The sequence below is a fragment of the Hemicordylus capensis genome, chromosome 2 (assembly GCF_027244095.1).
Source record: "Hemicordylus capensis ecotype Gifberg chromosome 2, rHemCap1.1.pri, whole genome shotgun sequence".
Taxonomy (NCBI): Eukaryota; Metazoa; Chordata; class Lepidosauria; order Squamata; family Cordylidae; genus Hemicordylus; species Hemicordylus capensis.
Genome location: NC_069658.1, coordinates 269,371,898 through 269,398,755, shown reverse-complemented (window position 1 = coordinate 269,398,755; position 26,858 = coordinate 269,371,898). Strand labels below are relative to the sequence as shown.

At 44.8% G+C, this 26,858-nt stretch overlaps 1 protein-coding gene across 1 annotated transcript in view; it reads left to right on the top strand.

Moving 5' to 3' along the window:
- LOC128345635 (bis(5'-adenosyl)-triphosphatase-like) overlaps window positions 1–26,858 on the top strand; it is a gene marked incomplete at its 5' end in the record, with an annotated part of 348,887 nt that overhangs the window by 125,544 nt on the left and 196,485 nt on the right. Inside the window, one exon of the mRNA XM_053297885.1 lies at window positions 701–769. Coding sequence (XP_053153860.1) covers window positions 701–769 — 69 coding nt within the window. The remainder of the gene's footprint in view (window positions 1–700; window positions 770–26,858) is intronic.

Here is a 26,858-nt window from a genome sequence, read left to right as displayed (position 1 = left end):
TTCCTCTAGTCTCCATAGACTTCTGTCAACCAGGACTGTTGTCTGGGCATGGAACCACAGAGGAGTTGTGAAGGTCCCAAGCCTCTCAGAAGGGCCCACTGCTGATCCCTGAAATCACCTAGTGTTCATGGCCTTTGTGTGGTGAGATGGGTTTCTCAGGGCCCACCCAAGTAGAAGGGGGTCAGGGAGAGCACTTTGCTGAGAGCTCTCTGAAAAAGCCATCCCTGCTGTCAAATCAGTTTTCTACCATATCCCACTCCAAGCAATCTTGCTTATTGAAATCTGTTTGTACAAATCCATGTTGGGAGGTTTTTTGGTACTTGTCCTTTTCAAAGTCTTGACAGTCAGCTGTGTGATTTATTGTCGTTTCAAAGAGTTAATTGCAACTCTGATTGACACCTTCTAATCATTCCACAGTGCCTCTTAACTTTCTCTCAAATCTTTCACATATGGTGGAGTTTTAATCTCTTTTCTTCTCCTCCTCCCTTTCTGTGTACTTTCATACTGAACTAAAGAAGAGGTGAACTGTGGTGGTTGTTTTTCTCAGAAGTAAATTCCATGGGAGCCAATGTTCAATAATTGAATCACAGCAAAAATATCTCAAGACAGAAATCAGTCTGTCTCTTTCATGGGAAGTTGGTGCTAATCAACATTATTCTGTGGGTTTTTAAAAATATTTAAACTTTGTTTCAATTTTTAGCATGTCCATGTCCACATACTTCCAAGGAAGGCTGGCGACTTCAGCAGAAATGACAACATCTATGATGAGGTATGTCTGAGCACAAAAACCTTTTTGCTGTATTATTTAAATTGCTGTTGTAGTTTTCAGTATTAACACTTAAATTGATCTGAAGTTGACCCAGATAAAGTGCAACTTTTGATTATGAGTGCTACCATGTTTTCTGTTTAAAAAAAGATGGTTACAATAAATCTGGGGTAAATCTTGTCCCATTAAAATAAATGAGAGCATTGTCTTTGACTTATAGGAGATCATAATTGCACCCAGTAAGGTTCATGCTCTAAACAGTGAGCAGGATTCAGATGAACATTGCACTAACATATGTTGAGAAAATACACTTTTCTAAGTGGTTTGCCCCGCTATACAACATTGCACACCCATTTGTGGAAGAAAAGGACTTTTGTTAACAGAAGAAGGTTATGCAAGTGGTACCTCGAAGTAGTGCAACATCTTTCACTAGTGAAATAACCTTTCTTTTGTGCAACATCCTTACAAAATGTTCTTCCACTAGTCTGGATCCTGCTCAGTGTCTTTACATTTTTGCATGCTAAGGATGACAGAGATCATGATCATGAAGCACCAACAGGATGCAAAGTAGTGCTGTGCCACATTTTCTCAGGTTTTGACACAGAAAAGAGGATTTCAGGAGGGAAAGCTTCCTGGTAAACCTCCAAAACCTACATTTTCATGCCAGTTCATTGCTGTCTACAGGCCCACCTGGCCACTGCTTCAGCATTATATACAGTATATTTCTATTATTTAAAAAAGAACAAGTTCCTTTTCCTAACAACTGTGAGATGGTTATGTAGCTAGTCATATTTGATTTGATGATGAGGTCATAATGGACAAAGTTATTCTGAGTGAGGGCACTGCCCATAAACCTGCTCTCAGTGATATCTTCACTTCACCAAATCTGGTTGACTGACAAGTTTGCTGTTTCTCGAAGAAAGCAATTTCTAAAAATGGCAGCAAAACAGAAGCCAGTTGGGGTTGCAAGCAGGCTAAAGAAGATACTGAGTAAGGGCATGTTGAAGAATATATGCTGTACAGATGCCGGTGGAGCACTGAAGTCGAGGGGTGGTATGTGGCTGCAGGGAAGCAAACCTGTTCACTCCCCTTTGCTCTTTGTGTTATCGCTCAAAAATGGCCCAAAGGGGAACACATTTCATAGGGATATTTGTGGGAACACCCTCCACAAGCAGACAGCAAGATGAAAACCCCCAAATGGTTGGCCCTCCTTTGTAACTCTCAATTTCCAGGCTGTCAAGTTTGTAGACTCCTCCACAGGGCTGCTGTTACTATTTGCTATTTGTGAGGTTATACTTCTGTCTGAGGTTTGTTGTTCTATAATGTGGACTGCATGAGAGAGATAGAGAGAGACAGAGAGAGAGAGAGAGAGAGATGCAGTTCTGGAAAAGTTCTTATTAACTTGGGTGTCTATTTCGATCTCTCCCCATTGACATAACTGCTATGAACAATGTAAGAGAGTTTAGAATGGGTATTGTACTCTTAGTCTTAGCAACTTTCCATGGAGGATGCTTCACACCTTGGGTCCTGTAGAGCTAGACAAGGGATGGCCAGCGGGTGGCAACTCAGGGTAGGTGAAACATTTTGTTCACAATATTTGATATATATATTGTGCCTTATTTCTGTCTCATTCACAACCACTACCAGTGTTTTTAGGTGTATCTTCCAGGAAGTATGTTCTTTCCTACAGAACTGAAGACCTCATACTACCTTAGCATGTGTTCTATACCTATGATCCTCCTATTGCTTGTTGATGTTAATTGTATTACAGAGACTGACCATCCATGAGATTCATATTGCATAGCCCCTAAACTAGTGCCTGAAAGTCTGAGTGGCCCTGAAGCATATCTGTTGGCCATTCCTGATCTCGACAAACTATAGAGAGCAGTACAAACATAATGGTGCTTTGCTGTCATTCTGCCATCAAAATGGATCTCAATTTCAAATAAGTCAAAGAACAAAGTCTAATATCATTACTATTGCTGAGCCTTTCTGTATTATACATGGAAGTAAAGCTCATCCCATGTATGAATTATTCAGTGTAAAACTTTTAAACCGGCAATGGTATTCAGCATGCGACATCCTCCTTTTTCCCTCTGACATTCAGAGACACTGCAAGAAAATCACTTAGGGAAAGATATTTTGACTTAGCGATCTCATTCAGCGCATTATGCTAAACCATTTTGGCTGCACAGGAATACCTATTAGGAATCATTTTCAATTTGGGGGGAATGTAGGAAGTGGCTTGGCATGAGACTTAGCAGCTTTCTGGCTTCCATTTCAGTCAAGCGGCCTAACTGGTGAACAGAAGTGCATTCATAAGCTTATTTCCAAACACTCTGAACATTTCAGTGGCTGGTAAAATGATTTGCTTGAGCTTTAACTGTCACACCTCACTGGCTCTGAAGCCAGCCCTCCTTGAAAATAGTTTTCCTGATTGAGGAGGCAAAACCCAGAAATGCATATTCTTTCCTTTCCGCCTCCCCAATGGCTTTTCAGTACCTAAACCATTTTTGGTTATCAGTGACTGTTGACTTTCATAATGTTATGATTTCCTAGAATATGGATATTTGTAAACTATCTATACAGTACTTATGTGACTGGGTCCTTATGGAAGAAAGCTGAACATCCTTACAACCATCCCTTAAATAATTTGCTGCTGTGGAAGGATTGTATCACGTGTTTGGATTTGTTAATATATGTATTTGCTCTGATTTATATCTTAAATTCTACAATAGAATCACACTCAAGATAGCTTACAAGACTTAAATTTTTTTTTAAAAAATCAACCTCAGCACAGCATCCCTCCAGTGGCTGTTGCTGGTGTCTGCCTTGTGTTTCTTTTTAGACTATGAGACCTTTGGGGATAGGGAACAATTTTCTTCTTCTTCTTCTTCTTCTTCTATGTAAACTGCTTTGAGAATTTTTTAAAAATGAAAAGTGATACATAAATGATTATAGTAATAGTAAAAAACCCAAAACCTAAGAATTAAAAGCACGGAAACAGCCCCACCATCATAACATATCACACAGACCTTTAAAAAAGAATTTTAAAAAATCACAAAGGACTTCTTTTTTAAAAATGGCCAATCCACTTCCCACAGAAAGGAGTTTGATGAGGGCTTAAAGGGCAAACATGGAAACAGAAACATACTTTTCTGCTAAGTATCCTAAAGAGATTACATTGCCAACAAAAATCATCCATCCCACCCATTCATCTATCACATTTGCATGATATGCTTCATCCAAGAGCTTGTCAATACATATGGGCCTATTCCATTCCATACTCTATAGCAACTCTGTAAAATAGTATGTGATCTAAGAAATTCATGGCTGAGTGGTATCTGAACCTTGCTCTCTTCCATCCAAGTTTTCCCATAGCCTACTAAGGAATCATTCAGGTACTATATCTTCTCTGTGGTGATAGCCGTAATGTTTCCCCCATTGTGAGCCACCTGTCTCATATACCACTTTGGACATTTATGTCTGTTTGGCTTTGTGTCACTGTTTGTATACTGTCTGTCCTAAGTGAAGATACCCCAGACAGTAAAGTATTGTACCGGTGACAAGAGAACTCCAGACTGCAGAGTTTCTCATTTGGAGTGGGAGGGCAAACGATTCTCACTTCAAAACATGTCGGATCTTCAGTGGTTTTTCACAAAGCTTCTCACTGTGTCATTTCTATTTCAGTAAATGGGAAAACAGAGACTGTACTCCCATAATTTAGAATGGTGTTCATAAAAAATCAGTGGGGTTTCTACCACTGTATACAAATCTGCAAAACATGGACAAATAATAAACATTATTCAAACAGATGATTAATGTGAACTGACATAACACCAAATGTCAATATGTAAAAGAATTCATATGAACAAACTTCTCTCTTTGCACATCACTTTGTGGACCATTGCATCTGTGCAGAAATATGGGATGGGAAGGTAGGGCTGTTTGATCATTCTTGGAGTCCTGGATCTAAGACAATTTAATGCAACATCTGCCAGTAGATATTGCTTACATGTTTAGATCCTTTCCATTATAGAACTGTAAATAAAAAATAATCACATAAATGTGTGTACAAATATGTTTATATGTCAAAAAAAGAGAGATTAATATTAACTAGCCCATTGATTAAACCTAGCAATTCATTGTTTTCAAATGCGGCAATATAAACTGGAGCACACAAAGAATATCTTTGTGGGGCTCTTGTTATGATTTAGGTCCTCTTGCAATCTGTACTTTGAAATGTTATTTACTTAATTTTTTTTAAAGGTACAAACAATTACAATCTATCATTTTGAACAGAGATGTTATCTAAAGTATTACAACTACATAAGTCAACATGGGAGGCAGAGTTTAGAAATCCATTTCTAAATAATAATAGAAAAATAATAATAAATGACTGTTAGATCCCAATACACGTGTTCCAAAATTGTATAAATAATTCCCATCTTATTCTAAAATAGTTCTTCCACTCTGAAGTCTTGCCAAGTTGATTAGCTTTATAAACCCAGCAATGCACCATCATTTCCATGTGAATTCTGTTTCTGTGGATGTGTTAGTCATTTTCTTATTGCACTTTCTATTCTAGCCATGGTACTGCTCGTACTCTGTTAAACACACACACACACACATCTTTTAAAGCCTTACTTCTTGTGTGCTGAGGTCCTGAGTTATACAACCTTCCCGAGCACAGCTTCTTGTTTTTCTCTATAGCTGCAGTTGACTCAGGACATCTTAGAGTGCTGCTGGTAAGGCCTTCCTCTCCAGTGTCTGTGGGTTTTCTAGGCAATTCTACAGAATCATTCATACGACTGTGCAGCCATGCTTCCTAGATGAGGATATTTCTGCATAAAGAAGTCCTCTGAAAATCTCCCATTCTCAGCCATGCATCATTGCTACCAGGGCACATCTATCCATATTCATGCAATGGCCCTTCCTCAGCCAGTGCTTTTGAAAAGTGGCAGACTCCTCATATTTTCAGACTGAGGTGTTTGATGCAGAAAAGGGTTCAAAAGCTCATCTGCTTCTCTGAGGTACAGCCAAATTATGCATGCTGCCTGAATCTGAAAATTGAATCGGCTTGAAATGTGCTTTTCAATGCAATTCTTTGCTTTGTTAGTTCTTGTGAGCCTAAGCTGTAAATACGGTGAGATGATCCTTTCACACAGTATTTTGCCACTGCCTGAATACTAGGTAATGTACTGGGGACTTCATGTCCTGGTAATTTGGCACAATATATTGGTGTCATCACAGTATCTAATATTTTAATGCACTTTTTCTGAGACAGATGCTGATTTGGGAGAGAGGGCCCATCAGTTTCTTAGTTGGCCGTGAGCTTCCCTTCACTGTGTGATGGCAGAGTCATGCATTCAGGGCCTTTGTAGAAGCACAGCAGTAGCAGCAATGTGACTGGTGACATGTCTTACGTATTCTTTATTTGCATTTAGTTGCCACAGTTCTACACAGATATCTCTTTCAGTTGACTCACATAGGCAACGGAACAATGGAATGGAAGAGGAGTGTTGGGGTGGGGGGTCAGGCAGGCATAGATTGAGGCAGTAGCAAGCAAAGAAGCAGTGGGTGCAAGGATGGGGGGCAGTCCTTGGCAGCCCCCATTTTTTTCAGTACAAGGCTGAAAATGGAAAGAAGAAAGGACACGGTCCCTGATCTCCTGCTCAAGGCTGGGATCTGCAGAGTGTTGGGGGTTGTTAATTTTACCCCCAGAAGGTAAACAGCAGAGCACTAAGGAAGAGAGCACACACTCCAGGTACAGAGTACGTAGCAGAGGATGGTTTCGTTGCAGCTATTTAAAGAAAACACATGGAGATTCTTGTAGAACTAAATACTAAGTATTTATTGGTTAAGCACACTTGGATAGGAAAGACCTACTCCTAATCTAAAGGGCTACATAATGAATAGGTAAGGGGGGGAGAGAGAGAGAGAGAGAGAGAGAGATGTTTCCATCTGCTCTCTAAGAAGAAAGGAAGGATTGTGACTGAGCACAGGAAGTGCTGAAGAGTCAGATCAGGGGACAAAGAGTAGGGACAGATAGGGAGACCCTTACTAAATGTCTTTATTTCCAATGCCCCTAGTGGTCATTAGGATGGTGCAAAAAGTCGATGCACTGGAACTCCATCTCTAACACAGAGGAGCAGATGACTGCTCCATCACTGGACAGATTTCCACCAGTGATTCCCATCATTGGTGGGAATCAGGTTGTGTAGAGCATCTGCAGAACTGGTAAATGCTGCATTCGGTAGTTGGCAGGCAGCCATGAGCATCACGTGGTGAAAAACGGACATCGCAGGAGGCAGACATGGCATTAGGAACCAAGACAGAATACAATGGATTTTAGAGATAAATCTGAAGCTAGCTAGCAAGGCCTAGGCTGGACAGCAGTTAGCCGAGAATGGTGTTCTTATACTGGCCAAAAGCCTGTTGAGAGCTGAGATGCTGCTACAGGGAAGTTGTTTCTTCTTGGTCCCTCTTCCCTGAGAAGCCTAGCCCCCTGTTGTGTTCTCCAGTAACATTGGTAGGTCTCTTGCTATCCCTGATGCCTCCTCTGGGCCTGAACATAAGAACAGCTCTGCTGGATCAGGCCCAAGGCCCATCTAGTCCAGCATCCTGTATCACACAGTGGCCCACCAGCTGCCACTGGAAGCCTACAGGCAGGAGTTGAGGGCATGCCCTCTCTCCTGCTGTTACTCCCCTGCAACTGGTACTCAGAGGCATCATACCTTTGAGGCTGGTGGTGGCCTATAGCACTCCAACTAGTAGCCGTTGAAAACAGGATGTCAGGCCTGAGGGGTTTTTGGAGGAGCAGGCAGTTGCATGAGATGAAGTTCACGAGGAGATATTCTTGGAGCAGCTAAGAAAGGAAGCTTTGAGTCCTCTTATGTAGAGGTCTTTGCAGGAAAGATTTCCCCAATGGCAGTACCAAGAGTAAGTCTCCTGCAGTTAGGCTACTGGCAGGCGCGGAGCCAGCCGAGCAGCGGCCTGGGTCCAGCCACGCCCAGCGGCCCCTCTGACAGTGTCCCGTGCACATGATGTCACGTGCACGGGGCGTGCCTGAGCCTTGAGAGAAATCCCCTCTCCACCTATGAGCGAGTGCTTGCCCATCCAGAGAACAGATAATAGAGAATAGAGAGAAAGGGAGAATAGATGCTTCCAGGCAGAAAGCGCTGCCTGAAATGACATGGAATGTCTCGCTCGGGCTCTTTGGAGCTCAAGGTCACGCCCCCGTTGTGATGTCATGTGCAAAGGGGACATGGCCTCGAGCTCCGAAGAGCCCAAGCCAGCCCTTCCCTGTCATTTCAGGCAGTGCTTGCTGCCTAAAAGCATTTATTCTCTCCCTCTCTGGAGGGAGAGAAAGGGGAATAGATGCTTTCAGACAGCAAACACTACCTGAAAAGGATGAGCAAGTGCTCGCTTAGGGCTCTTAGTAGCCTTGGCATGGGGGGTTTGTTCGGGGCTCTTCCGGAGCCGGAGCCATGTCCCCCTGGGGGCTTCAGTGGCCCCTAGCATTGGTGGCCTGGGTACTTTGAACCCGTTCACACATTGGTGGCTGCGCCCCGGCTCTTGGTTTCCTAGGACTCCTCTTCTGATGTAGAGGTTGCCATGCATGGCACCTACCTCTGTTGGATTAGCAGGCCATTGTTATGGTGCATGTGAAGCATGTAGTTCTGGCTGCTTCATGACTCTATAGAAAAGAGACTCTTTAAAGGTGGGCTTTGAGGATAATTCTGTTCAGATAATTTTGTGTGCTTTCTCTCCCTCTCCGTCCCCCAACCTCCTCCTTTCCAAAGCAAAAAAAGATAAAGGAGACTTCAGAGAACAGATAATCCATGAGTCCCTTTAGTTAGACAATGCTTGGGTTGGTGACTGTACAAAAGGCCAATGGATTAAATAATTGGGGAACTCAGACCTTGCCACCATTAGTAATAGCTTCTGGAACTGAGAGGGCGAGATAATTGTGAGAGAGTGGCTATAAAGAACCCTATCACAGGAAATTAAAATGAATCAGCTATATAAGTCACAGCTGTTTCTAAACTGCCGGTGATTTGCCCCCCCAAAGACTCCCTCCCTATTATTTTTCTGTTAAACTAATTATTTTATATTGATTTTCGTCTGAAAGAAAAATTGCCAACATGACCTGGAGTACAGTGTGCTATGCTTTGGTCTCCTGTAACTTTGAGAATATGAAACTGCCTTTGGGCTCTGAAAACAAGGAAAGCCTGTAAGGGGAGAAATGAGGAGGATTTCTAAGATCCACATGAAGTTTGTTTCACATCCATGGCTGCTTTTTGTGTAAATGTCACCACACACACACACACACACACACACACACACACACACACACACAGAGTCAGTGTGGATCCAATCCATTGGTCCCCTTCATCATTATGGGCTTCCAGGGCAGTTTGCCTGCCCTGCACCGACAGGCGGAAAGCACACATACCTCCATTTCCATTAGGGTTGTTACTATCCCCCCCCCCAGCAAGGCAATTGTGCCTGTAGCACTTAAATGACAGGCAGATATTCAACAGGTGAAAATTTCCCCTCATTCTCACTTGATTTATTTAACATTTGTTTATTTAACATATGTCTGTACTGCCCAAAACACAAGTTCTGGGCGGTACAGGAATGATTTCTCATGTTTAGCTACTGCTTGTCATGGTAATTAAGGGCACAGGAGTCCTATATATGAGAGAGAGAGAGAGAGAGAGAGAGAGAGAGAGAGAGAGAGAGAGAGAGAGACTGAATAAATGAATGAATGAATGAATGAATGAATGCTGGCAATGCAGTCCCCTTCATTCCATTCTGGTAAACTGAAGTGTTTACCTCTGAAGGTGAGCATTTGTTCAGTTCAGCATTTTGTCATTTAGGCTGTCATAACCTCATGACTTAACTCTGCCCTTCATGGAAGTCTTGGTTATTGAATAATAACAATTTGGGTATTCTGCAGAGCAACACCCTTGTGGGGGGATCTATATGGCCCAGACTGAGAGCGTCTCTGTGGTTCCTTCTGTTTGTGTGTCTAAGTGAGCAGTGGGCTCTTGCTGCTCAAGCAGGAATGCATGAAGTGACCATTTACAGAGGCTGAAGGCAAGTTCAAGTTGGGCAAGGAAAGAAGTGTCAACACATGGTGGTGATCTGTGGCTGCTGAGCCCCTTAGCTATCCGAATAAAGGAAGTAGGCCTGGCCTGAATGTTTCTTAGAGTGACCAGTGCCAGCTTATCTGGTGCTGCAGTGTAACTTAGTGGGGCTCTTCTCACGATTAGTGAGAAGAGCCTCTAGGGGGTTTACGGGGAGAACTGGCTTAGCCCGCTCTCCCCGCAGACGAGCAGACAGTCTGCTCTGGGCAGCTGCAGTGGCTGCCCACACAACTGCCGGCTGTGTCACGAAGCCGGCCGGGGCTGGGGAGTTCAGGGGCTGCACAGCCCCCGAAAGCTTCAGCATGCCCTGTGCGAGCGCGCAGGCAATGCTGGAGAGACCCCCGATGCTTTTCAGTCTCCCGGTCGGGAGTCTCCTTGTGAGTAGCCACGGTGCAGAGCCACGCTGCGGCAACTCACGGGCAAAAAAAACGGGTTTAAGGGGAGGGTTACTTTGGTGGGTTAACCACCTGGAGACCACCCGACTCACCTGCGAGCCCGGTGGTTCAGACGGTCAGGCGAAATCGGGCTAGGCTCTCCTAACCCGATTTCACCTGATTGTTGGAATAGCCTCAGCATCTCTTACTTCTGTCGTTAGAAGTCATCGTATATATATTTTAAAAAGCCCTTTGTATTTCTGCCTTTTTTAGCAGAGGTTTTGCATGTGTTTAAATGAAATACTCCACTAGTAGGTGTACAATGTATGTTTGTGCCCCCAAATTCCAAGCCAGCTTTATCTCAAGAAGCTTTTCAGGAGAAGCCCCTGAGCTCTAGAACAGCCTCAAGCACCGGCAAAGGGAAAGCGGCCTCTGAGACCCCGCTATCATTAATCCCTTTATCAGCAATGTGTCTTTGGTCAGCGGCTCCTTGTTGCTAACTTCGTTGCCAATGACTTGCTGTCAAGGACATGCAAATGCAAACACCCTACAAGCTAAACAAAGTAAACAAGCCTCCAACAGATGCCAATAGCTCCTTTGCTGGAAAGTGCAAAGACACCGTGTCTCCGTTAAGAGTAAAAACAAAGTGCAAGCAATCACTTAAGAGCCAGCCTTGTGCATGTTTGAGAGGAAAAGCTTTGTTACCAGCTCAATCCGAGCCAGGCCGCTGAAACAAAAGCAAGGCAGCGAAAGTCTCTGGAAAGACAGCACAGGGCCAAAAGTGCTGATGGAATGCAAGGGAACAGATAGACTGGAGATCAGTCAGGTGCATGACGGTAGGGAAAATTCCAAGCAAGTGCTGCTGTGCAGACAAATCAGAGGTGGAAAGGGCAGGCACATGAAGAACTTCTGTCCACTTCTCCAGCCGAGGTGTCTCTCTTTGCTGTATCTAGCAGTTATAAAGGAAAAGGAGTGTTTCAGTAGGTGATGTGGGGATCAGTAAATAAAATTAAAAGTAAAGGTAAAGTGTGCCGTCGAGTTGATTTTGACTCCTGGCACCCACAGAGCCCTGTGGTTGTCTTTGGTAGAATACAGGAGGGGTTTACCATTGCCTCCTTCCACGCAGTATGAGATGATGCCTTTCAGCATCTTCCTCTATCGCTGCCCAATATATCGCTGCCCAATATAGAACTAGCGGGGATTCGAACCGGCAACCTTCTGCTTGTTAGTCAAGCATTTCCCCACTGCACCACTTAAAATTAGCCAGCTAATTTGGCTATGTGATGACATGTAATCTTCACTACAGAAGCATGGTGTAGTGGTTAGGGTGTTGAACGAGGACAAGGGAGACCCAAGTTCAAATGCCCACAGAGCCGTGAAGCTCACTGGGTGACTCTAGGCCTGTCATGTATCTCTCAGCCTAACCTACTTCACAGGGTTGTGAAGCACTCAGCGTACCTTCGAGGAGGAGCAGAATATAAATATTAATAACTAAATGCATATATCAGAGAGGGAAAATGAAGGCAAATGAGAGGGAAGGCAAGTGATGGCAGTTTAAGTGAATAAGTTAATACTTTGGGGAGGATGCCTAAGACATTGAGTAGTTTCAGACGATCACATGTGAATATGATTGTTCTCCTCTTTCCCCTGTACATCACATGTGGTTTGATTGGACTCCCTTGTGTGAGTCACCCAGAGCTGTTTACATCGATTATTATTCTAAGTGACATTTCTGGGTAGAAAGGAACTGGGTTTCATTTGACCTTTTACTTTTGTTTCTATATTTTATTTTGATTTAAAACTTGCCCTGCTGTGAGGACTGAGGAAGCACAGTATATTTCGGACATATGGTCATTTCAGTGGTTCCACCTGTTACGCACAGTTCCCTGGGTCAATCAAATCATCCTGGGATTCAGAATTGCCACAAAAGGTCATTGTGTTGATGGATGTGTAAAAATCAGCAGCTATATAAATATACCCAAATATATGCAGTTGTGGAAAATGGTGATGGGGCATATTACTGAGGCAGAAGATGGAACTTCCATGTTCAAAATACCACTGAATATTAGATGCTAGAAATCTAGTATTGGGGAGTGCTGTTGCTTCATATCTTGCTTTTGTGGTTCCCAGAGTCAGCTGACTGGCCACTGGATGCTGGATTAGATGCAGTGATCCAGCAAGACATTTCATATGTTCTAAGATATAGCCATAAAGGCATATTTTGGATGTGATATTACATTTCAAGTTATTTCTATACATTGGCAATGAACTAATAATCTGTCGACCTCTTGCAGACCAGAGGTATACTTAATGGGGGGGAAACAGGAAAAGAGAACAAGAGAGAAGCTAATTACCAAGCCAGTCGCTTAATGCTTATTTTAATCATACTGACTACCCCTTCTTGGCAGACACAGCCATTAGACAGCAGAGGCAGGAGGCAAGCTATCACAGCAAAATGGTGATGATGCTGGGAATTGGGCTCGGGAGGACAATTTGACTTGTCAGTTTATATAGACATAAAGCTCATTGTTGTGCACAGACACAACTGGCTTTTAAAGAGTCTATTTCCCTCCTGATGATGTGGAAATCTGCTAGGTAGTCACTAGCTGAGTGTTCTGAATCCCTCACATTTATGAAGTAGCGTTGTTTTGGTATGTAAATGGGACACACATCTACTTACTGACACATAGGGTTAATATTGGAGATGGTTATAGAGAAAGCCTTTTGGGTCCATCCCTCTGGGAAGACGTTGGGTTTTCAAGTTCACCAGATCCTGTGTTTCCCACAGTTTTCACTGCTTTGGTAGCTTTTGACATGGCACTTGGGAAAGGGAACTGTGTTTGATGAAGCAGTGACACAGCAAGACTGCTCCCTCAGCCTGACTGGGATCAACTATTATTTTATCTGGGCTCCTCCACTCCCAGAACTGTTTCCCTCAGTGGCCATTCATCATGACTCCAGATCCATCTCCCCACCCTTCTGGGGAATGAGGTGGACAGTTCAGAGATGGGACAAGGTGAGAAGACTCAGATCCTGGACAAGCCCATGCCACCAGGACCTCCCATACCAGGAGAACCATAGGCAGCTTCGTCCTCTGATGTGAAGGAGTCCCTTGAGGACCTTCCAGCCTGTCGTTGACTGACCAGGAAAGGGATCTTGGGGTTGTGGTGGACAGCTCGTTGAAAGTGTCATTAGTGCGGCAGCTATGAAAAAGGCCAATTCCATGCTAGGGTTAATTAGGAATTGGGTTGAAAATAAAACTGCTAATATTATAATGCCCTTATAATATTATAATGGTGCGGCCCCATCTGGAGTACTGCATACAGTTTTGGTCACCGTATCTTAAGAAGGATATTGTAGAACTAGAAACAGTGCAGAAGAGGACAACCAAGATGATCAGGGGCCTGGAGCACATTCCTTATGCGGCTAGGCTACAGCATCTGGGGGTCTTTACTACAGCAAAGAGATGACTAAGGGGAGACATGATAGAGGTGTATAAAATTATGCATGGAGTGGAAGCAGAGGTGCTCTTACCCTTATGGAGGCCCTGGACTTCCAGGCCGAAGTCCAGGGCCTCCACACCCCCTGGGGCCCCCCAAATCCTCTTTAGTCTGTCCCAGGTGATGTGGCTGCCATGCTGCACTACTGGACTCCACTGCGCCGTGTGTCTGAGTGTGATAGTGACCTGCACCGAGTGCTGAGTGTGAGCTCTGCTTTAGAGACAGCGGGGGAGTGGGAAAATAAATATGTGGTATGGGAATATGTTACATTGCATGTTGAAATGTTTCTGCTAATGCATATTTGCATAAATATATCTGGTGGTAATAATAATAATAATAATAATAATAATAATAATAATAATAATAATAATAAATTAATAAAAAATTTATACCCCGCCCCTCAAGTGCACTACTGCTCGGGGTGGCTCACAACATTTAGACACAAGATACAATAAAAGTAATAAAATTAACTTTTTGAAAAGTCAGATTAAAAATCACAGTTATTAGATTCAAATTAAAACTGAAAATTATAAAAAGCTAAAGAACCTACCAGATATAACCAAATAATAACCGAGCATTAAAAAGCCTTCTTTAAAAGGTGTGTTTTAAGGTGTTTTTTAAGAAAATTGAGGGAAGGAGCATGGCGAAGCTCTTCAAGGAGGGTGTTCCAAAGCTGAGGGGCCACAACTGAAAAGGCCCTGTCTCTCTTTATATTCTTACATTACATTCTTGTGAGTTCAATTGATGTTTGTGTCCTCAAGAACCCACATGTTAAAAATACTGCGTGTGTCACAGTGTGTGTATGTGTAGGGGGATGAGGCTTAACTTGTGGCGGGGGGAGGGGGGCCTCCAAAGGCCTTTAGGTCCAGGCTCCAAAATTACCTAGGTACACCTCTGAGTGGAGGGAGTGGACAGAGAGAAATTTTTCTCCCTCTCTCACAACTCTAGAACCAGGGGTTATCCCATGAAACTGAAGGCTGGGAAATTTAGGATTGACAAGGGACACATCTGGTGGGCCACTGTGTGAAACAGGATGCTGGACTAGATAGGCCTTGGGCCTGATCCAGAAGGGCTGTTCTTATGTTCTTACTGTATATATAGATTCTTAAGATATTCTTACTGTATATATATATATTCTTAAGTAGAGGTCCCCTAGCACTGCTGGAACCTGCTTTTGGAAAACGGAGCAAGTCCTCTTAATCAACAGAGACTTTCCCAGGGAAGAGGGAGGGCCAATCCAATTTACTTGGGCAGCAATAACGAAAATTGGCAGTCAGCCCCAAATGGCTTCTAGAGCTACTTCCCTCATATATACCCAGCTTTCTTCCCTATACCCAGTTTTCTTATGATGCTGCTGCTTGAAGCAATCTGAGGTGCTGAGCCCTTTCCTCTTGTAGCTGTCTGAGATCTGTGTCTCTCCTTGTTCCCTGCCTCAGCAGAGTATCCAGCTCAGTCTGGAACAGGATACCATTCCACTTCATCATTATACCCATTATGGGAGAACTGGTACCTGCTTTTGCATATTTTCCTCTTCCCTCCCCATTCTGTTTTTCCTTTGTATTAAATTGTAGGGGGATATTGGCCCTCCCTAGCTTTTGTGCCAGCCCCCTTAGCTACTGTTTTATAAGACTTCAAGAGGTCTATTATTGGGTTACAATTGAGGCAGAGGTGTCAGTGGGTGGAGATTATGGATTTCATTAAGAACTCCCTTAACTTTTCTCCCATGATTCTAGCACTGGTATCATATCATCCCTATTAGATTGTGTGGCATTACTTTAAATTATAAACCACCTGGGACTCATTGTAAGTACACAGAATGACAGAGGCTACATTCCAATGGAGCCATGGTTCTATCCGCCTCCATGGTTCTATCCACCTCCATGCCCCTCCCCCCGGCTCTCCTGTTCACATTCCGACGTAATGGACAGGAGGCTCTCTGCAGTCAGGGAGATTGCAGAGAGGAGGTGGAACTGGCTGTGTGGGCTTCCTTATGGACTGAAGGACAGCCCCTGCAGCCCAATCAGAGCTACAGTGAGGGAGGGGCTTCTTCCCTCAACTCTGGTTGCAGCACAGTGAGACTGCAGTGCAGTTTTTGGATGTAACTGCAGGTAGGAGCAGTGAAACCCACTGCAAACCAGACATTCAAATTGGAGTCTTGGGAGGGAAATCTCAGGCAGCTTATGGGTCCAAACCACAGTTGCGCACATTTGAACGTACAAAAATGTCAACCTCAGACCTCTTCAATTCCGGTTTTGCGTTACATGCGAATGAGGTGAGAGTCTTGGATTTTGAAGTTCTATACCAAAGAGGTGTCTAAACCAAACTAAGTTGTGAAAACATGTTGAAGAGAGAGTTTGACTGGTAGAGGGATGATCCCAAATATGGATTAGAATAAGGGCCTATTCGGACATAGCGTGAAACCTCGGGTAGACGAACCCAACCCCTATCTTCTGGGCAGAGGAACTGCTCTCTCTTCCTTGTCTGCAAAGACTGCATCCCAGAAAGCTCTGTACCGTGCATATTGCCAGACAAGGCATCAGGATATCAGTAAAATGGCAACCATTGGCCAAGACCTTGGGCGGGGGTGCCCAGTGCAATTGTACCTTTCCCCTCTCTACTCAACCAGTGCTGGGGTCATGTGTGTGATCAGGCTTCATGAAGCTCAAGAGCACACAGAGTTGGGAGTTTAGAGCGCCTGACTCATGGGAGATTGCCCCAATGCACTGTGCTCATCGTGCAATACATTGTGGGGTACCTGGAGGCCGGGACTTGTTTTCCTCTTCTCCAGTGAACCGTGCTGCTGAGAGCAGTGTGGATTGTGTGGACATGCAACGGTGCACTGAAAAGGTGACTGCAGATCATCTGGGGGGAGATAGTTCCAGCCCTGCCTTGCTCCCCTCCCACCCTCCTCGCTCCACAAACAGTTGTGTGTACAACCTTATTATGTATAGAAATTTCAGTATAGCATACAATTTTAACTTGTTAATCTTACTCCCACAAGCCCATAGTTGGGGAAATCCACCTTTGAAATCTGAGCTAAGCACTATTCTAAATTTAGTCTATTTCATTAAGATATTGGGGATTCAAAAGGCTACAGTGCTGAATATGAGAAGAAGCCCATTTAATATCTAGTTATCATGTGACTATGATGGAAAGCCTTTACCTAACTGCAAGGCCTCCATTTTATTCCAATTGATTCTGAACCCAGAGAGCTGTCCATAATGTTTAATCAAACATATCATTGTGGGAACTGATGAACCAGGATGTGACAGGATTAGAGCATCACCTGCATACAGAAGTAGATTCTGTTTCTGTTTCCAAATGGTGATGTCCTCAATCTCCCTTTGCTGCCTAATTACAGAGGCTAAAGCTTCTAATGCAACATCAAACAGCAAGAGAGAATCTGGAAAGATCCCATTTATTCTGACAAGTTTTGCTGCTGCTAGGAGGGCACTTAAAAAGTGAGACAAAACTATAACTTGAGCAGTGTAAGCCCTATCCTCACTACATGTCCAGTGGGATAACTGCTGGACTGGTTATAAAAGGTAGAGTATCGACTCTTCCTCATTTCCTTTTCTGCTTCATCCCCCTTTTCATTCCCAGTTTGGCATCATACAAAGGAGGAGTCAGAAGTGGGTGCATAAGCTGGGAAGTGATGGCTATCACCACTGCAAGCATGCGTGTGAGGAAGACAGCAGCAGCATTTGGTGGGAGAGGATGGTGCACACAAGGGGTCACATTTGGTGCCCTGACTCAGATGCACTGAGATCTAGGCTCATGACTGTGTTCTCTCCCTTGATTTATGCATATTCACTTGAATTTGCATAAAAAGAACTGCACTGGTTGCCAATTTGCCACCGAGCCCCTACATACAGATTCTGTACAGACGTTCAAGTGAACATGTGTATATCTCCCTTCTATGCATGTTCCCCATCCTAGATAAGTTGTGAGAACAGAGCCTTGTTCAGTCATTATCCAAATGGGTGTGCTGTTCCTGGGTAGAGGGGGTACAGTAGTGCACCAGTCTAGTATCATCCCTGGTACTGATGTGCTCCATAGCTATGTGCCCTGTCCTCTCTTGGTTCAGTGCTTGTCTGAGGTGGTCAGTGCTGAACTTAGGGGCATTTCCTCTATGCAACTGAGGGTTCTAAATTGCATGGGGGATGCTATATCATGTGGAGGAATTTCCTTGGATTCAGCAGCACTGTCCTTGCTCAGACAAGCACTGAACCCAGAGCAAGGGGTGTGTGGCCACAGAGGATGTCATTGCTGAGACGTGTGGCTAGCCAGTACAGTCTCATTTGTCTCTACCTAGGCACAGAGTATCCACATGGGCATTGCCCGAAGGAGCTTACGGTTATAGAAGGCCTCTATCTGATTGTGACGGGACAGAACAGTGTGCCACATGCATACAATCCATTGGCTACCCAAGACATCAGTATCCCTGCAGCAAAGTGCCAGATGCTGCCCCCCTGTGCACCTCCTTTTTGTTTATTTGTTTTTGTTTTGTTTGAGGCAGTGGGGAGTTACAGGGTGCAAGTTGCTGGTGCCCCAGTAATCTGGTGCTTGAGGTGACTGCCTCGCTTCACCTTATGAAAGGACTGCCCCTGGCACGACATGGAAATAAATCATACCTGCCAACATGTCCCTATTTTCCCATTCACCTCAGGTGAATGGGAAAATAGGGACATGTTGGCAGGTATGATGAATAAATTTGTTTCTCTAGTTTCTTGTTCAACCAAAGTAGCCAGGTTATCAGTTTATTTTACAGTATGGCATGCCACTCATGTAAAACTCCATCTGGGCCCGGAGTTCTTCCTTCAACAAATTCTTTCAAAAAGCTTTGACCTTTCAATTTCAGACTGTTCAGATCTTTATGTTCATTAGAAAGATGGTAACTGTAAATTATGACAAAGCTAATACTGCTCTGCCCGCCACCGCCACCAAAGAGGGGTGGCTTGGATCACCCCCTGGTCACGCACATGGTGGCTAGAATTGTTTTAAAGATTGGCGGTTTGGCCTTGCGGCGGTGGCACTGGTGGGAGGGCCTCGCAGCGGTGGCCTTACAGTGGCAGCAGCACAGGGATGGGGCTCAAACCCACTCTCAGCGGCCCTTCCTATTCAGACATTAAGGTTATTCACATGACATGAGCCACCTTGGGTATCCCAGGTGGCTCATCTGGAGCACTAGGAGCCCTCCACTCCCAGCTGGTCAAGAATGTGGTAACCCTCTTTTGTAACCCAGGGTTTTACCGAGATCAAATTAACCTGTAGTGTGCATGATTGCTCCCCCCCCCCCGGGTAAATAGGCTTCCCCCTGGCCCGCCTCCATTTTTTTGCAGCGAGCCGGCGTGAAGGAGTGGCTGAATTGAGTGCAGCTGTTCTAATGAGAGTAGCTGCCACGCTCCTGATGCAGGGGAAATAAATAAATAAATAAATGTATGTACGTATGTATGTATGTATGTATGGGGAGAGTGGTTATAACTCAGGATAGCAAAGAAAAAAATACCACCCAATGAATGAAGCATAAACAGATACAAAAAACAATGGTAACCAGTATATATATCAAATATCACTTCATTTGTGACAAGGTTTCGCGATATATCCTTGTTTCACAATAAGCTTCATCAGAAGTACATGAACAATCATGTAATACAATCATGATAAACTTCACAGCTACTAAATATAATTCACTTCTCCCTGGTGTATGGAATTCTTCATTACTTCCTCCCAACGCCTTTCTCCCATTCCTCCAAAGGAGTGTGAATTATTTCCAAAAGTTCTTAAATTCCTCCAGGGGAGTTTGAAAAAGTCCTTGTAGATGTGAATTGCTACAAAGTGCAAACCACACATTAAAGAAAACATTTTATACAAAATAATACAAACTACATATAAATATCAAAGATAATTACCCAATGAGAGCACCAATCCATAAAGCTGCTGCCGAAGCCTGAGACTTAGTCTTTATCACACCAACTTGAATACACTGACCAAATTCTCTTCCTCCAACTTCATAGCACTCTCAATTATTCACAGCTGTTGAAGCTCCTACATCTTTCTTTGAGCGCTCCTGATGCAGGGAATTCCAGGATGAGGGAGGAGGAAGTTCTGCTCCCAGCTTTTGCTGTCGATGCGCTGCTGCTCGTGTGGGCATGTGGTGCGACAAGGGCAAAGATGCTGCCAATAATCTGCCAGGGAAGAGTACTGCTCTCCTGCCTTCCCTGCAGACCTCCCAAGAGGCAACATAAGGTCGTGTGAACAACATTATTATATTGTACCTGTATTCAAATGTATGTACAGAACATGGTTTTGCATGAATGACTGCACCTGTATTTATTTTAAAGGTGGACCTAGGTACAGTCCCCCTGAAATGCAGGATGCTGCTGTACCCTCATTCAGCTGCTGCACTGCTGTGTACAGGTGTACCTGTTTTCAACGTAACATGTGAATAACTATACCTACATACAAATCTGCACCTGCTTACACTGTACACAGAGTGTACGAGTGTTGAACAAAATTTCTGAAGTCTATAATGACGTTTTCTTCTGAACAGGCATGCACAGATGAGTGCTGTGTGTATTGGTTATATTGTCAAATCAAAAGGTTGTGCCAGGTACAAATAGACTACAGCAAGGCATGCTGGGGCAGAGAAGTAATGGCCACTCTAATAACTATCAAAGGGAGAGTGGAGATTGCTTCTTCCTCCCAACATGCTTTGCTGCAGGCTGAGATCTGTTTGCAGCAGCGTAGTCTTAACCTATTTAAATTTGCAAAAAACCTGCAAAACAAAAGACTGTTACAGAAACTGGAGGTGAGGTTCAGTCATGCCCAGCAACATCTTCCCCCTCCCACCCACCCCTTTTTCTTTCTTTTTCTTTCCCACCCCCTTTCTATATTTTGTGTTTTTTGGCTGGTCCTAATAAAGGCACTGTTTTACTACCCCTGCATGGAATTTTCCTAATCGATTAACAGAGCTGCTTGTGCTTTTTGCACATAACTTAGATATAAGACTGATATTGTCCCAAGATGTATTCATATCTGCTCTACACAGATCTGAAATATTTTTAATTGAACAATGAGCTCTTTTATTATTTCAGTACTGCCATCTCTGCCTTCAATTGCTTATATGTGCAGCTCTATTTAAAAATACGAACACCAAAGTTAGAAAAATATCAAGAGCTGCAGTTTGAAGCTCAGCCTACCAGCTGGTGGTGCCAGGTTTTTCCTTGGCTTTGATGCACAGGAGTTCATACAGTCTAAATATCACTTTTGCTTTCTTATCGGAACAAACCCGCAACCCAGATGTGGGCCACAGGCCACATTGTGGCAGTCCAGCTGTTTTCTTGAGTGTCAGAAGTGTACACTTCATGCCATTTTGGAGTTCTTTGCAGTCTGGAACCAAAAGTTCCAACAAAACACAAAGGACTGTAGGAAACTTTTCAAATATTTTCAAAGCTTTTAGTCAGGGCTAAGGTGTCACTCTGTTCCTTCCAGAGTCTGGTTTGGTAACAATTATTTTATTAGAAGATTCATAAGGAAGCTAGCAGGATTCTGCTGAGTTCTTTGTTCTAGCAATAGTCTGAGTTGCAGCATATGTTCCCAAAACTGAACTGTTGGCGCAACTCGCAGTCAAACAATAGGTGCAAGAAGCAGTGACCCACATGCTGCACAGCAGTAGGTGGGAAGAAGAAAGGCTGTGCATTTGCAGGGAGCCTTCAGCATCTCTGTGGCAAAAACATTTTGTGCAGTCAAATGGGCAGTCAGAGTGATGTGCCCTCTCCCCTCGCTGCAGAAGACCTTTCTGCTTGCAGGGAATATCTTTCTGATGGTTGTGCAATCCTCAGGAACATATTCGATATTTGGACTAGGACAGGGGAGATCCAAGTTCAAACCCTCATTGAGCCATAAAACACATTGGTTGACTCTGGGCCAGTCACTTATCTCTTAGCCTAACCTACCTCACAGGGTTGTTGTGAGGATAGGCATAAACCATATACACCACTCTGGACTTCTTGGAGGAAGAGTGGGATATAAATGTTCAGTCCAGTTCAGTTTATTGTGATCTTTGATCAACTACAGATCAAATAAATCTACCCTGAGGGTAGATATCAATATAAACACATATATTCATATACATATTAAAAAATCAGTTACATAGAAGATTGAGATAAAAATATATGGGATAAAAGAAAATTAAAAAGAAAAAGGAGGGACGATTAAAATTGACCATTTCTGACACACCAACCAGGAGCAAATTGTAATCGCAGCCATACAGAATTTGGCTACTGAATGCAAAACATAAGTGTGTTTATCAGAAAGAAATAAGTTTATATAAAATTCATCTGAATTGTCAGGGTATCTAAGAACGAGAGGAGCAATATATTTGGAATGCAGCTCACGGTAGAGAGAACAGTACAGAAGCACAAGGCCAACTGTCTCAATATTCCCACTTCCACAATGGCACCGTCTCTCCAAATAAGGAACTCTCCTATACCTACCCTCTAGTACTGCAGAGGGCAGCACATCCAGCCGAGCCAATGTCAGGGCTCTTCTGTGTGCTGGATATATCAGGTCATACAGGTATTTAGCTGGTTTTTGTGAGGGCTTGGTGGCTCCAAGTCTTACGAGGCTTGGTGCTTGGCTGAAATCTGTCTGGCGTTCCATATCAATAATATGCCTCTTAAAGATCACCATAGCATTATCATAACCCAGAGGGAGAAGATATTCCATTGACAGCCCATATGATCTTAGCTTTTCAGTAATTAGATGCATCCAACCAGAGGGGTGTTCATCTGTAAAAATTAGGGGAGCTAGGCCAGAAGGGGAGGATATAAATGTGAAAACAAACAAACAAACAAACAAACAAACAAACAAACAAACGTCTTTTGTAGTGAGGGAAGAGAAGCAAAAATCGCACTCTCATGAGACAGGATGCACAGGTGTGTAATTTCTGTATTCTAGAGGTTGAACAGAAATGTGACAGAAAAGCCCACTATGGAGGTAGAGAAATACCCCAGAACCATCAGGACTGCACCCAGACCAATAAACACATGAGAAACCTGAATGGAATTAAATACGGGCCACAACTTTATTGATCAAATCAGAAAGGAAGAACAGGAGGATTGGCGCTCCACACACACATACACCCCCCACAGTGCAGAAGCTAACTATTCACTGATCCCAGTGAATTCACCTACAGAGAACGGGCGATACACCTTGGCTCCAGCCAGCATCATCCCTGAAGGTTAATGCTGCCATCTTAGCCAGCCTATGTCAAAGCAGCCTGCCCAGAGCTCATCCCCCTCAAGCCATGAGGTCCTTTAACAAGGGTGAAACCCTGGTAGGCAGGAGTAACTCCAGGGCCAGCGCTCCTTGCGCCATGAAGCCTGTAAGGACTGCCAACAAATGCCGACAAATGCTTTGTTTTAAGGTGTTCACTGGAAACTGCACTGCCCCCATTTACCGCACCGTGCCTGCCACTTGGAGGGCCAGCCTATCTTGGCACCTCCACCACCCACCCACCATCCAGAAACGCGGCCAATCCTCCCCGACATCTTCCAATAAAATATCACACCTGACGGGTGACAAATGCACCCCTTCCTCCAAAACAATTTGGGGGGAAATTATGCCAGGGTGTGCTACAAAGGTACCCCCTAACGAAGAAACGAAACCACCCAAAGCTTGATTAACCTTCTTGCGAGCCTTGTCCACCTTGCCGGGCCAAAATGTCCCATGCCAGACCCTACACTGTAACAAATCAGACCACAGCACCCAAACACCCGGGATCCAGGACCTAATAGTAGTCATGCCACTAACAGCCTGCTGGGAAATGACCTTCCCTGACCTGACTACCAGATCATTCTCCCCAAGGTGCAGCAAGATGACATCAGGGGGCAGAGAAGTCACAAGGAACTCCCAGATGATAGGCAAGAGCTGAGAAAAAACCATGCCCCTCCTACCAATCCATGAGATTGACTCTCGGCCACCCAGGCCCAGCTGCATGCCCCATCTAGATTCCCGGATCTGCTTGTGGGTCCAAAACACAATAGAATGTCCCATTATCGGCACTTTGGAGTTCCGCCAAGCCATAGCAGGATCTGCTAAGAGAAAAATAGATATACTTCAAACATCAACATCACACACGTAACACTTATAGGCATTGGAACGCCACTGCCCAGTCCTCTGTACCATAGGTTCAGTGAACTCCAACCTGGCAGCAGTGGATGCCGTGACTATCTGAAATGAATGTAAAGAAAAAACCCATACAGGCCAGCTGCCTTCTTCAAGGCACACTGTAATATCGTCCAAAGCTGAAACTGAGTCAAAGGCGAGCCATCCTTGTGCCGGAACAGACATCCTGGTGTGGACCCGGCCGTATTGTTTGGAGACGTATTGTTCCAAAGCTGCCACTGGGCAAACTGCAGAGCCCAAAGCCTGGGCCAGGGTGACCAGCTGCCCTTTGCCCCTCTGATCGGTTATGGAATAACACAGCTTTAAGGTTACATGCTGCGCACAAAAGTTCAAATTGCACCACTGAACCACCCGCTCCCTGGGGCCTGCCCTACCCCTGATGAATAGTTTGGAAGCCCAGAAATCCCCCCAAAAGGCCACCACAATGGCAGTGTGGAAAAAGGAGACTTCAAAAGATGACCCGCATACTGACGGAAGAAGGCCTATCAGGACCGCGATGATGTCAGGCGTGAAAGGTCGCTGAACATCAGGCAAGGGTGGGCAGGCCCACGGCCATCCTTCAAGCATGCGGCGTACTCGGAAATCGAGGGTAGTATCAGCCAGTATCTGGGCCTTTGAAAAGAAAGCAAGAGCTGTCAAATAACCAGCCATGGTGGTGGCAGACAAACCAGACGCTCTAAGGTAAACCAAGAATTGCATAATGTGCTCAGGTGGAGCAGGCCAACAATCATCCAGCCCTACCTGGGACCTGAAGCGTAGGAAAAACCTGACCTTCCTATAGCATGCCACCCTCGTGCTGGGAGCTAAGGTGGACCAGATGGCATTGTCGGCCTCTACACGCCAAGGCTCCAGAGCCATGGCGGCATGGGATCCGGTTCCTGATTTGCCCTTGGAGCTAGCTGATGGAAACGCTCCCCCTGTGAATGAGAGAGCATATCCGCGATGCCATTTTCCAAACTTGGGACGTGGTAAGCCATAAACATAATATTGTGGTGGAGACATTGCAGCATGACAAGCCTAATCAGGTGCATCACATGCGATGACCTGGATGTTTAGGAGTTAATGACATGCACCACAGCCATATTGTCACACCAAAAATGCACTGCAGAGTTTAAGAACTCTAGTGCCCATATGTGAACAGCTACTAGGATCGGGGAAAAACTCCAAGAAGGTAAGGTCTTTGGTAATTCCCTGGGCTTCTGATTGCACACCAATCTGCACACCACCGCCCCCTGAAATAGACCCCAAAACCATGTCCCCCGGCTGCATCAGAGCGCATTTGCAATTCTGCCTCCAAGAGCAATTCCATCCTCCAAAAGCAGACACCATTGGATGAGTCGAGGAAGGACACCCAAACCTACAAGTCTGCCCTCGTGGCTGGAGTGACTCGAACCCTGTGGTGAGGCTCACAAATGCCTGATAACGCATCACACATGTGCCTAAGGAAGGCCCTGCCTGGCGCTACCACCCTGCAAGCAAACTTCAAATGGCCCAAGAGAACCTGCAGCTGGCGAAGGGTAAGTTTCCAAATCTGATACCCTGGTCAAGCAACCCTCTCAACTGGCCAGTTTCACGCCTGACATCCGGAAGCAGCCAGCCACAGTATCTAACTCAATCCCCAGGAACAAATCTGCAGGTCGTGCCCTCAGTTTTGTCCCTAGCCAATGGAACTCCCAGTTCTGCACAAATGGCAGAAAATGTGTGCAGTAAGTGTGCGCACTGGCCGGAACCACGTGGGCCAACAAAAAGAAAGTCATTTAGGAATTGTGTGGTAGACCGGGTGCCAGTCTACTTCCACAGATGCCATTCTAAAAAGGAAATAAATGCCTCGAAGGCAGCACACAAAACTGAATACCCCATGTGGAGGGCCCTATCAACATAGAAAAGGTCTTGAAAGGAGAATCCCTGGAGGCTAAAGTCTTCAGGGTGGACTGGAAGGAGCCTAAATGCTGATTCAATGTCACATTTGGCCATAAGGGCTCTGTGACCACAGGTGCGCATCATGTGCACCACTTCATCAAATGATGTATAACAGACAGAACAAAGCTCTGCCAGGATGCTGTCATTGACCAAAGAGCCCCTGAGGAAGGAGAGATGCTGAATCAAACTGAATTCTCCAGGACGCTTCTTCGGCACCATGCCCAAAGGCGAAATGCGCAGGTTCGGGAGAGGGAGGGCCTGGAAGGGATGCGCAACCTTGCCAAGAGATACCTCCTTCTGGATTTTTCTGAGAACAACCTGCTCCATGCCCCTGACCGATCTCAAGTTTCCCGAATGAACATGTACTTTTGGTAGCTGGCATGGAATACAAAAACCCAAACCCTTGAACAGATACTCTGCTCGCTTTCGCAGGGGGTATTCATGCAACCATTCCTGCAATACCAGCAACTTAATGGGACTAGGTCCCTTTTCCTGAAACTGCTGGTGCAGATCCCCTAGGGCCCTTCTTACTCACCCCCGAGTCTGTTTCCAATCCTGAAACCCCGCATCCTGGGACAATTTGAACTGGGATGTCTGGCCCCGCAGAAACCACAATCATGGCAATATCTGCAGAGAATATCGTGTGCACTGCCCCCCGCTGTTGAATTCCCAACACACAAATTGGGGTTGAAGCAGCTGTTGGGAGGCTCCCGAAGAAGAAGAGGCCACCAGTGCAGGGGATCTGGATATGAGATGCCTGCTGTCAGCTCTCTCACCCTGTATGGGCCAAGAAGGCACCATGATTTTCAGCCAGAGCTCTTGGTGCTGCCTATCCCAGGAGATGGGGGGCGGGGTTTCCAGGATGGCTCTCATCTTAAAAGATTGATCATAATGTAGTCAGACCTTGCCCACAAAATCCCTATAGGATTTTGAATGATGTTGTTGAATGAAT